The 18,056-nt window shown below is 36.5% G+C and overlaps 1 protein-coding gene across 2 annotated transcripts; it reads left to right on the top strand.

Moving 5' to 3' along the window:
• The first annotated feature begins 3,407 nt into the window (after positions 1-3,407).
• Positions 3,408-17,692, top strand: FBXO4 (F-box protein 4). 2 transcript variants are annotated; one of them, XM_081053961.1, is made up of 7 exons: positions 3,408-3,705; positions 5,022-5,257; positions 7,629-7,849; positions 11,243-11,318; positions 11,429-11,604; positions 14,603-14,778; positions 15,780-17,692. In XM_081053961.1, exons 1-7 carry the CDS (start codon positions 3,529-3,531, stop codon positions 15,867-15,869), a joined length of 1,152 nt encoding a protein of 383 aa, XP_080910087.1. In that variant the 5' UTR covers positions 3,408-3,528; the 3' UTR covers positions 15,870-17,692. The 2 variants fall into 2 exon arrangements, with proteins under 2 accessions (XP_080910087.1, XP_080910086.1); XM_081053960.1 differs by having other exon boundaries at positions 3,408-3,729.
• The last annotated feature ends 364 nt before the right edge of the window (positions 17,693-18,056 follow it).

Below are 18,056 nucleotides of genomic sequence, written 5' to 3'. Positions count from 1 at the left end.
GAGGAATTATAAAATTAGAATAGTAACATTTTGCAACTTGTAAACAAATAGTCATTGTTAACTGTTAAGTCCTTGAGGTGAAAAGCTTATGGGAAATTAGATGATGAATGGATGAGGCTTTTGAAACCACTGATCAGTCTGAATATAAAGGATGACTAGCAGCTCCCAATCCAAGATATTTTACAAAACCAACCTAAATTTGATCAAGCCTGGGATAGAGGAATGTGTTAAAGACACCATTGGAATCATGAGGAAAGTCTGGAAAGACTTGACAAATTGCAAGGGAAAATAAAGGAGGGGGAGCCAATAGAATGAAAAAGTTTTAGGAGTATGCCAACCAAATGCAATGTGGATCTTCTTTGGGTCATGATTCAAACAAACCAAATGTGAAAAACAAAATTCAAGGCTGATGGGGAAGCTAATCACTGACCTGATATTTGGTGATTTTAAAGAAAGTTGTTTAGGTTTGATAAATGACACAGTGCTTATGTTTCTTAAAAGTTGCCTTATTTTTTAAAGACATACTGAGATATTTAGGGACGAAAAGATATGTGTGGGGTTTGCTTAAAAATAATACTCCAGATTGGGGGATGTGTGTATTAGGTGGAGAAAGTGATGGAGCAAGATTGACCGTGTTGCTAACTGTTGACTCTTTTCTAGTGGTTACTTGGGGTTTTATTATGCACCTTCCTATGCATATTCAAAATTTGCCGTAATATGATATTTAAATCATTCATTTACAAATACATTGCTTTGTAAGAGAACCAAGAATCATTTCACTACTTCATACTTGAATTGGTGTTTTTTTTCTCGTGCTAGTTCTTTCTTGCTCCTACAGAGGGAGGAGAAATGACAAATGGTTAAATCATTTCATGGTTCTCTTTCTTCTCGGATAGCCTCTCAGAACTAAGCATGCAATTGGATTGGTTATTGGTTTCTGGCAGTAGCATGCAAGACAAAGAATGAGACTTCAAATTCAGATCTCACAGAACTTCAGTTATTGGGCTTTACTGGATTTCTGTTATTTCACATGTAGATCCCCAGATATAACAGATGTGTAGAGAGGTATAGGTGAATATATGTTAAATATATGTTACGTATTTAAATATTTGTATATATACACGTAATTTATGTATATGTTCCCTATAGCCTATCATGATCCTTAAGGATGTTAATAGTTTTATAAAGTCGCTGATCCAGTCTTATATTATGAAGACTATAAAAAATGGAATTAATTTTTAACCAGTGATTTGGGTTACATGTGAGAGAATATTTTGACAATTGAGATAATAAAACAATGGTGGACAGCAGTTGATTGGAAAATTTAGAATTTCCATATTTGAATATCTTCGCAAAGAATGGAAATTTACATGTCCTGGATATTGTAAGCAATTACTGATTGACAATGAGTTGAAACCAGATTATGTAGAGATCTACGTAACTATTACTATCTCCATTCTTAGGACTGGAACTTTTAAAACCACTGGGTTATTTTTCTTATCGGATGGTATAACAGATAATGCTATCTTGTTCTTTATTGAATAATCCTAAAGACTTTAAATTATATGCTATTTATAACATCAGATTGAAGTGTTCCTTTAAGGAGCAGAGATCTGGTTTTTGAGCAGTGTTCTTGGATTAGATTAAATGAGGTAATCTATTTGAAAATGACTGACACATAAGTATTTGTGTCCTTCCTACCAATAGAGACCATACCATTTCAATATAATAGATAATGTGGGCTATGGTATAGTTTCTTAAAGCCCTTTTAAAGTAAGGCTAGATAAAGGAAGTAAAATGGACAAGTTTTAAGAGATAAAAAACTCACTAGTGGGATTTCAACAATACCGTATCTGGTTTCTTATGCTACATATCGTGTTTCCCCGAAAATAAGACCTAGCCAAACAATCAGCTATAATGCGTCTTTTGGAGCAAAAATTAATATAAGTCCTGGTATTATATATTATACCCAGTCTTATGTAGACCCAGTCTTATACAAAAATAAGACCGGGTCTTATATTAATTTTTGCTCCAAAAGGCGCAACAGAGCTCATTGTCTGGCTAGGTCTTATTTTGGGGGAAACACCGTAGCATATTTTGCTACCCTTTTATGGGATCACCAAAATGTCGTGGCATGGAATTAACCCCTGGTCATTCGCAAAAGGTGAAAGTATTCACAGACTATAAAGTGGGAGAGTAAAGAAAGGTTTTATTAAAGTTAGGGTAGAGAGAAAATGCCCATGGCAGTGTCCAAAGATGACAGCTGCCTCAGGTAGTAAGTTGAGAAACACTGGAGTGGTGAGGTTGCCTGGGCAGAATCCAGAATCAGAGTGGACAGCTGCATCTAACTTCAGGTTAGCTTTTTCTTGTATAGGAAAGGCGGAGTTGGTCAGGCAAGTTGAGGACTGATGTCCTTCTTAGGGTCTGGTTTGTTTGAAGATGATGTTATCTCCGGACTCTGGACTTGGATTTGGCCATGGAGGGCTGGGACTTGAATGCATCACTAGTAAAAACTGCAAGAAGTTGTACATTGGATTCCAGTGTTTAGGTGCCTGAGGATTAAGAAATTGCTTTTTCCCAGGTTACGATGTTAATTAACGAGGTATGGGTTTACTTGAGAAAGGGAACAAACCGAGTTCTTCAGTTAATCGGTGAGGGGAGAAACAAAGAAAACAAACGATTATCAGAATGAATCAAACTGCAAACAAACTAAGTCTAATTACAGGTGGCTAGATAGCCAGCTATGCGGTGAGTTACACTGCAAACTAGCTAAGTCTAACTGCGTTATTGATTCCCTGAATTTCACCCTTACAATACAATATGTTCAGCAATTTTTAAAACATACATATATATAATATATATTATGTATATATATTATATGTATGTATATATATAATATATATATTATATATATATGTATATATATATATATATATATATATATATAATATATAGTGGAACTAGACTCATTTTGGCATAACGTCCTTAATGATGGAGCTTCCAATCTCCTCTTTGGTGTCAATTTGTGTTAATCCTCAAGAAAACAAACGGTAAATTGGAAAACAACCATTCAAAAAAAAAAACAAAGCAAAAACCCATATCTATTCGAGTATGGCTGTGCTGAGAAGTAATTGGTTATTATACAAATGATAATAAAAGGCCCATCTATTAAACACGTAGGAGTTGAGTTGCCTAGGTCCAGGCAAAGTGGAAATGGGACCCAGATAGGCGGGAAATCTTGGGTGAAGAAACGACGTTACAAAGGAGCAAGAGACGTTTATAGCACCGGGTGAAGCTAGGGAGGCAGAGGTTAAGGTCTGAAGTGAAGGGGCAGTGATCGCGGGCCGGAGCTTCCAGCGTGGACCGCGGCCACGCCCCGCCGCGCCACCGCTCCTGCGTTCCTTTCCGGGCTCTGGAGGCGGACGCGCTGGGACCGGCTGGCCCGCTGGAGCGGCGGGCGGCGGGCGGGCCCAGGAGGCGGACACGTCCGTGTGAACCTGCGGTGGTTCACGCGCGGCGCCGGCAGCCATGGCGGGAAGCGAGCCGCGCAGCGGAGGCGTCTCCCCTCAGCCCCATCACAGCGACTGGGCCCGCTTGGAGGCGGCTATCCTCAGCGGCTGGAGGAGCTTCTGGCAGTCGGTGGGCAAGGAGCGGACGGCGCCGAGCGCCTCCCGCGAGGAGGCGGATGAGGAAGTGGATGTGGAGGCCAGTACCCTGACGCGGTTGCCGGTGAGCGTTGGCCGCCCGCCGCGGAGAACGGAGCGGCCGGGCTGGGTGGGGTGCTCGCCCGGGCGACCTCCAGGGGCCTGGGGACCTCCCAGCGCCCCGGTCTGCGTCTGGCCACGTCCCTGCAGCCCTTCCGGGCAGGGTCGTTACCTGGGAGCAACAGTTGACCAGAAACGCCCTGGCGTTGGGTCCGGAGCTCCGCAGCCGGGCCGAAGGTGGCAGCGGAACTCACCTGTAGGGGGCTCCCTGGTGTCGAGCCCGCAGGTTTTCTACCCCCAAACAGGTCTTGGGACGAGGACACCCTGAACGTCAGCTTAAGACGATACGGAGACCATTCCAGACTTTCTGGTTAGCTTGGGGAAAGCATCCCGCGTGCTCAGCATCTTGTATCCAAAGCTCAGTGTACCGAAACGCAGGGGAGAGACGGAAAACGCTCACAGGATCTCGCAGCTGTTACCTTAGCACGTACTTCAAGTAACAGAATTTCCACGCATTGGAAAATAAAGGACTAAGTTACAAGTGCCTCAAGTCACAACAGGCCACAAGAATCACACACATCCTTTATTGTTAAACTTTTCAGGTAGATCGGAAAATGGAGAGAGGAGAAATTCTTAGAAATTATTAAAATTATGTATCTCACCTGGACTATTGATACCTCCCCCTGACGTCCTTCAGAAATTGAAAACTGCAGGCTTGGAATGCCTCCAAGGTTCTCCCCTTCGCAGAACTCCTTGGAAATAATTTAATAGATTTTATAGAGGAACTCAGATGACAGATTTATTCTTGAATTGATAAAATCAGAAGTTTATCTGCTTGATAAAGCTTTTATGTTGAAGAATAAATTATTTCCTTAAGTAATTTACTCAAATGGTGTGGACAAATATCCACGAGAAGAAAATGAGCTCATTATTTTGCTTGAAAAATACCAGAACAATGGTTGGTTTTTCAGAAATGTTTTTCAATGTTTCAAAAATTAAGTGTTCAGTTAGGAGTCTCTCCTGATGGTAGGAAAATATCAGAATGATATATTTAATTATTCTGACATTCTTATAGGGAAATATCAGAATGATATATCTAATTATTAAAAATACTGACTTAAGTTGATCTTTGGTTATCTATATAATTCTTTTTTAATTTTGTAATTTGTCATGATAGATTTAAATAACAAGACAGACTATTCAGTTGACCTTTGGTTTTCCTAGTATAATATAATTTTTTGTAATTGTCAAAAGATGTCCAAAGATTAATTTCCAAATTATTCATCCCTTTTATCTACTTGCTTTTCTCTGTTTCAGATTGATGTACAGCTGTATATTTTGTCATTTCTTTCACCTCATGATCTGTGTCAGTTGGGAAGTACAAGTCATTATTGGAATGAAACTGTACGAGATCCAATTCTGTGGAGATATTTTCTGTTGCGGGATCTTCCTTCTTGGTCTTCTGTTGACTGGAAGTCTCTTCCTGATCTAGAAATATTAAAAAAGCCTGTATCTGAGGTCACTGACGGTGCTTTGTTTGACTACATGTCAGTGTAAGTATCTAGTTTTGTGAATTTAAAGAGAAGATATTTAATTTGGCTGTATTGCAAGGCAGTAGTACTGCAACTGTGTTTCCCCCAAAATAAGACCTAGCCGGACGATCAACTGTAATGCATCTTTTGGAGCAAAAATTAATTTAAGATCGGGTCTTATTTTACTATTTTATAGTAAAATAATAAAATACAGTATAGTAAAATAGTAAGACCGGGTCTTATATAATATAATATAATACCGGGTCTCACATTAATTTTTGTTCCAAAAGACACATTAGAACTGATTGTCCAGCTAGGTCTTATTTTTGGGGAAATGGTACTAATTTAATTTGTTTCATAGATTTTGGGTTTAAGTGTCCTTTTGTAAAAATTGGGGGTTAAGTTAAATTACTTCCTTCATGGAACCCTTTCAACTTTCACATTTTGTTATTTCCCTGTGATGCCTGACTAGAGTATTTGAATAATATAGATAGTTCATATGGCAAGAAGTGAAACTCTTCATAAAAATTTCATTATCCTTAGAATACTTGTCATTTTGTTAAATAGTAAATACTTTTCCATATCCAGAAAAGGAATGGCCAGAGATCAGAGAGCAGTTCTTTGGCAGGAAAGAAAATCATTCTCAAGCTTCTGGGAAATAAGATTTTTGTTACTACCCAAAGCACTAACATCTCCAGATATCATGTAGCTGAGATAATTAATGTTATTGACCAACTAGATTCTATGAGGGTTGCTTTATGTACATTTATTTAATCCTCGCCTAATAAGGAGGTATTATCCATGTGTTGTGGATATGGAATTGAGGTTCAGAGTGGTTGTGGGTTTGCCTAAGATCATATAGCTCATAGGGGCTATTCAGATCGGAACCTCATCATGCTATCTTAAAAATATAATGTCTTTGGATCTGGATATAACCTGCTTTATTGAAAGCCCCACATTTAAGGCATTGTAAATACAATGAAAATAATATTTAGAATTGTTTTGCTGTGCTAGATTTAGTAGCTACATACAGGATTTTCTACATATTTTATTTAAGTTATTCAGGATATTTCCTTATTTCTACTCCAGATGGCATTATATGAAGTCTTGTGAGAGTGCTTGATTAAAATGCACATTATGTATTGTTACATATATTTTCAACAAGTGCTATGGTACTCTCACTTGCTGGTCATTACCTCTTTATTCTCCCACAACCAACCATAGCATCAAGTGTATCAGATGCTGTGGAACCACATTTTCCCCGGGGATAGTAATAATTGTAGTAACTAACTACCTTTGTGATCTTAAAAATTATTTCTCATCCTTACAACCTTTGGTTGATTGTTATTGCTCATATAATGCGTTTGAAAAAACTGAAGTTCAGACTATAAATGGCTTATATAATTAAAGTGGTGAGGCTTGGGCAGATCTACCTAGCTTCAAAATTGTTTTTTTTACGTCATTCTTGAGTTACAGGGTTCCTAAATAAAGATGATTATATTGTTAAGTTAGTAATTGTCTACCTTATTGATTTAGTTAAAGGACTTCTGGTTTTATTTTAACTTGGGTAATTTTGTTGTAATTTTTAATAACGTGTAATTGCTAGTTTAGAAATTCGTAGCTATTGAAAGGAACTGAGTTGTTTCTTTTACATGATTCTTAATTTGCTAGGTTATCTATAAGGAATATTTGAGCCTCCCTGCATACTTAACACTTACTGAAGTGTTACATTTGAGGCTGTTAATAGGAAGTACCTAAGAAATTTGGTTGTCCCCTTAGTTATTTCTTTTTTTTAACTGCTAGGACATTTGTGCCCACTACCTGTGTAGTTTATCTTCAGTGCTGTGTTCCTCAATCTTGGTGCTATTGACATATTGGACTAGATGTTATGGGAACTGTCGTGTGCAATGTAGGATGCATCATTCCCGGCCTCTCCCTGCTAGATACCAGTAGTACCGCCCCACTGTTGTGATGTCTCCAGACATTGCCAAATACTTCCTGGGGTGCGGCAGATAGGGGAAGAAAAATCTCCCCAGATTGAGAATCACTGCTCTATGTAGTGGATTTCAACCATTAAAACAAGTGTTAGACCCAGTGTTCCATGAGAGAATCTAAAGGAAAGATTAGAAAGTAAGTAACCACTCCTGTGGAAGAACTTTCTTAGCTTCTGGACCACTACTGCTCCCATCATGCCTTTTGCTTTTTCCTGTAACATGTATTGGCATACATGTTATAATGGGGTCTGTCCTCCACTGCCCTCCATGAGGATTAGAACTGTATAGTCATTGTAGCCTGTGTGTCTAGCAAATTCTCAATACATTATAGTTGAGTGAATAACTAGCTTAGTAAGTTTTTTCTGTGTTAATTTTCTAATTGCGACAATTTTATACAGCTATAAAATGTGCTGTCCATATACCAGAAGATCGTCGAAATCTAGCCGTCCTATGTATGGAGCTGTCACCTCATTTTTACACTCATTGATCATTCAAAATGAACCACGATTTGCTATGTTTGGACCAGGTTTGGAAGAACTGAATACATCTTTGGTGTTGAGTTTGATGTCTTCTGAGGAACTTTGCCCAACAGCTGGCTTGCCTCAGAGGCAGATTGATGGTAATTTTTATATTAATCTACAGTACATAATAATTCAACACTTGGAGTTTGACACTAATGTTAAATAGAAAGAAAGTCATTTTAATTAACTCTTTCGTGTTATGAAATTCAGTGATTTGGTGAGTGGGAGACCCCCAGTTCCCAATTGACTGAGAATTAATTTACTTTTTATAAGAGGTAAGCTTCCTCTTATTTCCTCAAGTTTGTGTAATCCAGAATATAAGATTATGTGAAAGTAAATCGTATGTTGCCAAAATGTTGTATTTGTTCAGTATGTACCATATTTTCAAAGAATGTTAACAGCGAAAACCATTCAGTATCTATTATGTGCAAAGTACTTTCATATACTATATATAGAAATTTCAAAAAAGCTAAATTATCACCTTCCCCTTCTTTCTATGGAAAGAAACCAGTAGCAACCATGTAGTTAGATGCTAAGCAGGATATATAATAAATATAAATAACAGTATAATCTGGCTTATACTTATTAATTTATTTAGCGCACCTTTAGATGCTAAGATGCAGGGATTTAAAATAAGCCACATCAGAAGTCTTTGTCTGCCCTGAAGATACTTGCTCTAGGTGAGGGCAGAGGCAAGTGTACAGGTGATTCGAATGTAACATAATTAGCTACTGGGTAAAAAGATAAGCGTCAGAGAAGGCTCCACATTGAGGAGGATGCCTCACACGAGTCATTAGGATGAGAAGGAGTAGGCAGTGAAACAAAAAGCGTAAAAGTATTCTAGGCACAGAACTATTAGGTTGGTGCAAAAGTAATTGCAGTTTAAAAGGTTAAAAATAATTGCAAAAACTGCAGTTACTTTTGCACCAACCTAATACATTTCTAAAAGCACAAAGTTCAGTGTGCATGACACATTTGAAGTACCTCTCTGTGTCTATAGTGGGGCTAGGTGAGAAGACACTTGTATGCCATGCTTATGCCTTTAGAAGCTGTTGAAAGATTTTAAGCTGAGGAGCGAGATGGTCAGATTGCATTTTAGAAAGATCACTCTGGCTCTTTAGTGGGAAATTGATTAGAAGGGTGTGTAAAGACATGTAGAGCCATTAAGAAACCACTATGATATTGTGACAAAAATATGAGGGATATAGAATTAGCATTAATGAGGATAATTCCAGGTTTGTGGTGTGGTTTTCATATTGGATGATAGTGCCATTTCCTAGGATAAGGAAACACAGGAAGAGAAAGAGAAGCTTTTGAAGAATCTGTATAGGGAGAATGACAGCCATTCTTTGGAATATGTTGACTTTGATAATGCTGAGAGATACAAGTAGAGCTGCCTGCTGTAAGCAGTCCACTTGAATGGAAAGTCTGTTAGGGCAGGAATCTTGTCAGCTTTATTCTTAGCTGTATCTGAGGTGCCATGCACACAGTAGGCACTCCATATATATTTGAAAAAAATGAACAAATGACTTTGGATTACTTTGTGCATCCAGATTTCAAGAGCAAGATCTTGGCTAGAAATCAAGATTTAGGAATCATTGAGTCCTTATGGACTTGGAAGTTTCTGAGGATGGAGAGGAAGATTGTGAACCAGGGACTGAAATCTTTGGTGACTGTTGGGAGAAAGAGAGTATCAAAGAGAGATTTATAAATGACAAGGTCAAGGAAGTGGAGACGATACTATAGCTGAATGGTGTGTTTGTCTCAAAGAGATGGAATTGGTGAATAATGGTTAAGACATGCTACTGGGGAGTAAAGAGAACCTTGAGATGTGAGAGAATAAGCAACCTTGCTACTTGAAAGTCAACTGCAAGAGAAGCAGTACTCAGGGGCAGGCCAATTTCAGGTAAGGCCATGAGACGCAAGGAACGCTTCAAGAAAAGATTCGGGATATGGGGAAATTTGCTGATTATTAAATGGCAATTTCATTCTCCAAACAGTAGCTGCAATGATTGTTTGAAAATGTCAATCTAATTACACCTCAAACCCTGCAAGATCAGGGAGGAACAGAGGGATGGGTCATTGGCAAGGTGGTACAGAGCAGCATGACGAGCATACTAGGCTGAGGTTAGATGAGTTGAGAGGGTAATCTCTGGAAATTAAACCAATGAAAACAAAGATCATGGTAGAATTTGTTTCTGTGATCTCTTTGGGGGAGGTGTGTGTGTGGGGGGGAGTTGTACACCAGACCTTGTGGCTAGAGGAGTCAGTCACTTGGTCTGATATGCTTGCAGTACCAGCCACCAAAATCTCGGCATATTGTTGCCTGGAATGGTGACATAAGATGGCATGGCTTACTTGGATAACTGTATTGATTATAATGCAGGGACTAGGATATGAAAGATAGAGTTGTCCTAATGAGGCAAGTAGGGGCAGATTATATTAACGTTTTGTTTATCTGAAGAGCAGTAGCTTTGAAAGGAAGAGACATAATTAGATAGGCGTTTTTAATGAATCTCCAACTGCTGTCAGAAGAATGGTAATAGGGGGCAAAAGTGGATATAGAAACTGGTTTGAAGTGATTGCAGGAGTCCAGGTGAGAGATGATGACTAAAAGATGGGAGTGAGGATGGAGAGAAATGGAGTGATCTAAGAGGACATTTATATATCAAAGGGAAGTAGAGCCATGGAAGAAGAGAAGGATCTTCCTGAGAGGCAAGAGGAGAATCAGCCCCTGAATGTTAACACATCCACAAGAAGGAAGAGGTTTAGGAAGAAGGACAACTAACAATGTTGAATGATTCTGATACAAAGTAATAAGAAGTTAGTACTGTTTAGTGCTAGTTATTTACCCGTCACTCTAATAGCAGTTTTACATATGTAATTTCTTTTAATGCTTATAAAAATTCTAAGAAGTATGTATTATTTCTAAATTTTGATGACAAAACTGAGGCTTACAAAAACATGGCTATATGTGACAAATTCAAGATTCTAACCCAAGTCTAATTCCAAAAATCTGCCATATTTCCTCAATTTTCTAAATTACCATTTGGTGACTCCCCATTAATTTAAAACCACTTTTTCAGAGGGGTGAAAAAGTCATTTCATTGAGTGTATACAGGTAGTATAAAAATAATGAGAAACATGAAAATGTGAAAATGCATCTTAGTCCTGAGGATAAATAGTAATAGCTGTTATGACGCAGCTGCGATGGATATGATGATAAAGTTAATGATGATGGTGATGATGACAGGGAAATGAATGTTATAAGCTTAGCAGTTTTTGTTCTTTACATTTTTATTACTAATGTGAATGGAAATTGCAAACAGCATCTTTTTTCCAACACGGACATTTCATTCTAAAACTATATATAACTTGTCAGAATATTTTGTTTGCTCTTCTTGCTTACACTGGGTACTTTTCTTTTTCAATTTGATTTTTTACTGTCTTTATTAATGACTTATTTTGATAACTGTAGTTTTCTCCTTTAGGTATTGGATCAGGAGTCAATTTTCAATTGGGCAATCAACATAAATTCAACATCCTTATATTATATTCAACTACCAGGTAAGGCTACCTACTTGGTGACTTATCTGAGACATTAGCACTGGAATATTTTTGGAGGATGTAGCCTGTTAGGTGTCTGCTTATGTTTTACTTTTATATTTTTCTTGTAGAAAGGAAAGAGATAGAGCAAGAGAAGAGCATACAAGTGCAGTTAACAAGATGTTCAGTCTACAGAATGAAGGGGATGATCAACTAGGAACCCAGTACAGTGTAATTCCACAAATTCGGAAGGTGTGCGAAGTTGTTGATGGCTTCATCTATGTTGCAAATGCTGAGGCTCATAAAAGTAAGCATTATCTTATTTTCTTTTTAAAAGTGCTTTCTTTGCAAAGCAAATGAGAATGTGTTTTTAGGCTTTGCTGTGGCTTCTTAAGAATATACTGGTTAATTTTATCAATGTGATTCTGTGACCATTCCTGTTAATAGTGGGTTCTTAAACCTTGATGTGCATTAGGATCACCTGTGGAGCTTGTTAAAAACACAGCTGCCTGATTCCTACCCTCATTAATTATGACTCATAGATTTGGATTGTTTCTTGGGCATCTGTTTATTTTAAACAAGAACCTACAGAATTCTGATGCATACCAAAAATAGATACTATAACTACATAGAATTTTTTTGTTGTATGCTTCTGCACTTTTTGTTATTGCTGTTTTGACCTCTTTAGCCATATTCAAATAATTCATGCAGATAACTGAAAAATTTTACCATTGTTTTAATTATCCAGATAGTAGAGACAAAAAAATCAAAATGAAATGACCGTTGTCAAGAAATAAAGCCATCAATGGAACCAGACCCAGAGATCACCTCGATATTGGCACTCTCGGAAAGGAACATTAAAATAACTATGAATAAATTAAAGGCTCTAGTGAAAAAGGTGGACAATATGTGTGAACAGATAGGGATTTTCAGCAGAGAAGCTGTGAAAGAGTAAAAGGGAAATGCTAAATATGAACAATATGATAGCAGGTGAACAGTCCTTCAATGGACTTATCAACAAAGGGAACCTTCAGTGTACCTGAAGATAGATAAGTTGAAATTATACAACTTAAAACACAAAGAAGAAAAAGTAGGAGTGGAGAACAGAGTCTCAAAGAGCTGGGAGAACCTATCAAGTGATCTAACTCGGATCAGCAAACTTTTTCTTGAAGGGCCAGGTAGTAAATCTTTTAGACATATGAGACATGTGATCTCAGTTACTCAGTTCTGCTGTTAGTTATATAGCACAAGAGTAGCCATAGACAATTTGTAAATTAATGAGCATGGGTGTTTTCCAAAAACTTTTCTTTGTAAAAACAGATCTGCAGAATGTAGTATGCCAACCCCTGGTCTAACTTATGTGTATAATTGGAGACCCAAACAAAGGGAGTAAGAATAGGGAAAAAGAAAATTTTGAACACATAATGGCCAAAATTATTTTGAAATTACTAAAAGACAATAAGCCACAGATCCAAGATTCTCAGAGAACGCCAAACCTGATAAATAAAAAACACATCTAGATATATCATAGCCAAACTGATGAAAACCAAAGACAAAGAGAATATCTAGAAGATAGCCAAAGTGAAAGGAAATATACATATAGAGGGACAAAGATAAGGACAGAGACTTCTTGACAGAATTGCTGTAAGCTAGAAGGCAATGAAGGGAAATCTTTGTAATATTGCAAAGAGATGAAAATGTTATATCCATTAAGAAAATCTATTAAAAATGAAGGCAAACAAAATCTGAGAAAATTCATTATCAGCAGATAGATGTGTGATGGAAGAAGTATTAAAGTAAGCTCTTCAGGCAGGACAATGCAATACGAGTTGGAAAATTGCATCTACAAAAAGAAATGAACTCTGGGATGGAAACAAATAGCTATATATAAAAGCTTTTTTCTCTGATTTTAATTTAATAATATAATTATACGAAGGAAAATAGTACCTACCAATGTATTGTGGGCATATTATATTTTTAAGTAAAACATGATAACAATACACAGCATGAAAGGGAAGAAATGGAAATATACTATTACAGGCTTCTTCTATATGTGATGTTATGTAATACTACTTAAAGATAGGCTGGTATAAGTTTAAAATGTAAATCCTTGAGCAACCACTAAATAAAAGTGTAACAGTGGTATAACTAAGTAAGCCAGTAGTGAAGATAAAATAGAATCATTAAAAACTTTAGTCCATAAGAAGGCAGGAAAAGAGAAAAAAGAATAAAGAACAGAGGAACAAGTCAAAATCCAAGAGGTCTATTGTAGATTTGAATGTACTGTGTTGATAATTACATTAAATGTTTGTTTTCTGTTAGCATATAACAGATCATCTCCAACCTATTGACTTAAACCACCTATTTAGTAGCTCACAGTTCTTTGTGTCAGAAGTCTAATCATGGCATGGCCTGGTTCTCAGCTTAGGATCTTACAGGCTGAAATTAGGGTGTCAGATGGTTGCATCCCTTTCTGGAGGCTCTGGGTGGAAATATGCTTCCTAGCTCTCTCAAGTTATTTATTGGCTGAATTCAGTTCCTTAATGTTGTAGACTGAGGTCCCTGTTTCCTTGCTGATTGTTAGCTGGGGACTGCTCTCAGCTTCTAGAGGCCATCTTCATTCCTTGTCATGTGACTCCCTCTGTCTTCAAATCCAGTGAAGAATGTCTCACAAGGGAGGAAGAACCTCATTCCTTTTAAGGGCTCACTTGATTGGGTCAGGTTCACTGAAGACAATATCCATTTCTTAAAGTCAACTGTGTCTTATAATACAGCCTAATCACGGCAATGCTATTCCATCCTATTTGCAGACTGCCCCACACTCAAGGGGAAGAGATTATTTAAGAGTGTAAGTCACTGGGGATCATTTTAGAATTCTGCATATCACGAAATGTCAGTGATTTACACACTCCTATGAAAGGCAAAGATTGTCAATTTGCAGAAAAAAAAGCTAGACCCAATTATATGTTTAAATTTTTTGAAATTAAAATCTTTGAAGTAAAGGGTAGTGATAGCTACAGAATTTGAGAGGAAAATACATTGAAGTATTTTTGCTTTTAAACTGTAGAGACATCTGAATGGTACTGTGATTTTTCCCCCCTCTGATTTCACCTAAATTCCTACCCTCGTAAGGCTACATTATGTAATTTTATAACAAATCAGCAAATGAACAAAGCAATAGAGGTAGTTTCTTATGTTTGGACCTTGGTAATTTTTTGGTTTCCTTGTTTTGCTAGTTTTTAATTTTATTATTTTAAAAATCATTACAAGTAATGCAAATTGAGAGTTTTGACTATATTCCTTAGGACATCAATGGCAAGATGAAATTTCTCGTATTATGGCAATGACAGATCCAGCTTTTGGATCTTCAGAAAGACCAATGCTGGTTTTATCCTGTATTTCTCAAGCGAGTGTAAAAAGAATGCCTTGTTTTTATTTGGCCCATGAGCTGCATCTGAATCATCTAAACCAACCATGGATGGTAAGATCCTTTCATCTCTAGTGAGAAAAATCTTATTTTATATTTCACTCTATTTTTTATTTGATTTTATTCTTTCCTCCTTACCCTCTTTAATGAAATAGCATTCTAAAGTCAGTTTTAATAGCTTACTTGGTGTGAGATATTTAATTGGTGTCAGTAAGTCTCAGCTGATCATTTGCTCCCTCTCTGATCTTTTACGTCACAGCTGATCATTTGCCTCTCCTGTCATGGATATAGTGAGATAGTAATCGGGGATTGTTTATTTTAGATGCCACTGTCATGATTTTTTCCAGCATTTATGTATTATGCTTTAAGGGCCATCAAAAATACAGATTCCACCTTTTAGTTTCTTGCTCTCCAAATTTTCTTTTAACATGGAATCTTTTCATCAAATGAAACCTTACACGAAAGCCCCTAGGTAAAATAAAGAAAATACTTTTGCTGAAAAAATTAGAGAATTTTCTTCTTCTTTCCCCTCTCCATTCCGTGAAGCCCTGGAGACTCTTTGGAACACAGCTTGAAAGCTACTAATAAAGGTGTGCCTTCCTGAGTGGTGGGAGTTTTAGCTTACCGTAGGAGGAGGGGCAGGCTTAAAGACACATTTTTATCATCATCTTTATATTTATAAGAAATCATATTTATCCGCTGACTACCTGGATTCATTCAAAACTGTTTTCCTTTTCAAAGTAGATCTTTTTGGAGGAATTTTTTTTTGCCTCATACATACAAACAAGTTATGGAAATGGTGATCTTCCCATGATCCAAGATAAGTAATACGCTTCATATTGGTAGTAATAATTATGACATAAGAGATTATATTTTTTATTTAAGCTCTCTAGAAGACAAAACTTGAGTGACTCATCCAAAGTTTACTGGGATTTTTTTTTAGTGTTTTCTTTTGTTTGTTTTTGTTTTTGCTTTTGTAGTGTCTACAGAAATGTCCCTCATAAGATTTTGGACTTAGTTTCCTACCGATAATGGTCTCTCTTATCTGCTCTTAGGTCCAGGATACAGAGGCTGAAACTCTAACTGGTTTTTTGAATGGCATTCAGTGGATTATTGAAGAAGTACAATCCAAGCATGCAAGATGATCATTTTAGATCTTAGGAACTGAAACCATGTGACACTTGTTACAAAGGTCGTGATGATGTGGATATTTGCTCAATCAGCTCATTTTGTCCTGCCTTTTTGCAGGTAGGCTTTATATTGGATAGCTGTAGCTGCTGTGTTTTTAACATGATTTTTGCTTTTTACCTTAAATCAATACAAGAAAAAAAGTCACAGTGCTAGCATTTAGCCCCAAAATGAACCTTTTAAGATTTTTTTTGATAATTTTTATATTTTCTGTCTTTTTTTTCAAATATTAAAGTCTATACAAAACAAGTTTGTGGCTCTCATTCTTTGTGGCTTCTGTTCTTTTCGGCTCAAAGATAGCCCTAGTGGGGAATAGCAAATTTGCTAAGCTTTCTATAGGTTCTTTTCAAGGGTCCTTAAATGGTTATCAGACAAGAAGTTTTTATCTATTTTTAATAAATATATTGCTTAAAGACTAGAATATTCTGGAATGGCATTTAATATTATGGCCATACAATTTGTTTTTTTCTGAAACAGTAAAAATTAACTTTATATCAGATTTAATACTAATTCAGTGAAAATAATTTTTCCTAGAAGTTCTTGATATTTTCAAATAATTTTGAAAGCTCATAAGGTACTAAAACCAAATTTTATTTCATACTCACAGAGAAAACATTCCAGAGATTCACAGGGTCCTATGACCTCCCCCTCACAAAGTGCTTGCACTTGGCAGAGGAAACATTACAGCCCTCCAATCTCATTGGAAATGCGGCATTTTAAGATTATAATAAAAATAGTATGTTTTATGGTGTTGTCCCCAAGATAATAGCCTTCATCCCATGAATGGGTGCTGTTCCAAAGAAGGGAGCCTCCACATCTCAGGTACACTTATCCAGAATGTAGCTTCAGCAACTTGTAGTTGGGGGCAGGATGAGAAGTACTGACATCTTGCTTCTCCCAGGAAGTCGTGGAGAGGCAATCCTGTTTCCTGGGTTGCTGTAATCCAGATTGGAGTTTCCATCTTGCTGAGTTGGAGGAGGGAAACTAGGGAGTGAGTCTTGGTTCAAATCCCAGAGAGCCTTGCTGTTAATTGAGTTTTAGTGGATTTTTTTTTAATGTTTCTTCATTTGCAGTATGCTTTTAGTACAACACAAATATGATTGTTTTATTTTCTCAATGAATTGGCCCTCTTATAATTGTGAAATGTCCTTCTTTTTGCTGATTATACTCATTGTCTTGAAATCCATTCTCTGATATTAATATAACCACTTCAGCTATAAAAATATGTGTATTGCTATATTGGTACATCTTTTCTATCCATTCATAGTCAACTTGAATCTGTATTTTAAGTGTATCTCTTGTAAGTAGAGTATAATAAATCTTGTTTTTTTTCTAGTCTGGCAATACCTACATTTTAATTAGAATGTTTAGACCATTTAATGTGATTATTGATATGATTGGATTAAGATCTACCATTTTACTGTTTGTTTTTTATTTTTCCCTTCCTTATCATGTTGTTTCTCCATCCCTTCTTTCCTGTCTATTTTGGTTTATTTTAATATTTTTAAAAATCTGTGTAAATTTTTCTATTGTTTTTTTGCATTTTTAGAGGTTGCTGTAGTGATTGCAACATATTCTTAGCTTTTTAAACTTTTCTTAATATAGTACCAAATTTTGTAATATGTAGAAATGTTTCAATTATGTAGGTCCAATTATTCTTTTCACCACTTTTTTTGCTACAGCTGTTAAATGTGTTAGAACTATATATGTTATAACTTCCAGAAGACTATATTCCAGTTTTTGCTGATACAGTCATATATATTATAAAGAAATTAAAGGGAAAAAAATGAAAGTATTTTTTTTCAAGATATGTAAAATCCTGGGTTGACAGTTTTATTTTTTCAGTTCTTTCAAGATGTTCTTTTGTTCTCTTTTAGGTTATGTAATCTCTAAATCATTCACTAATTGCATCTTTATTCCCTTGTATGTAATTTGTCTATTTTTTTTCCTGCTTTCACGTTTACCCTTTATCTTGGTTTTTAATGGTTTCACTACAGTGTCCCTAGTATGGCCACCTTTATATTTGTCCAGCCTGAGGGTTATTCAGAAATTTATGTCATTCACCAAGTTTGGGAAATTTTGGCTCATAATTTTGTCAAATATATTTTCTTCCTATTCTCTTCTCTTTTTTCCCCCTTGAGTCT

Source organism: Rhinolophus hipposideros, assembly GCF_964194185.1.
Source record: "Rhinolophus hipposideros genome assembly, chromosome: 7".
Lineage (NCBI taxonomy): Eukaryota > Metazoa > Chordata > Mammalia > Chiroptera > Rhinolophidae > Rhinolophus > Rhinolophus hipposideros.
The sequence above is the reverse complement of the archived record's forward strand: the minus strand, read 5'-3'. Positions and strand labels throughout refer to the sequence as shown.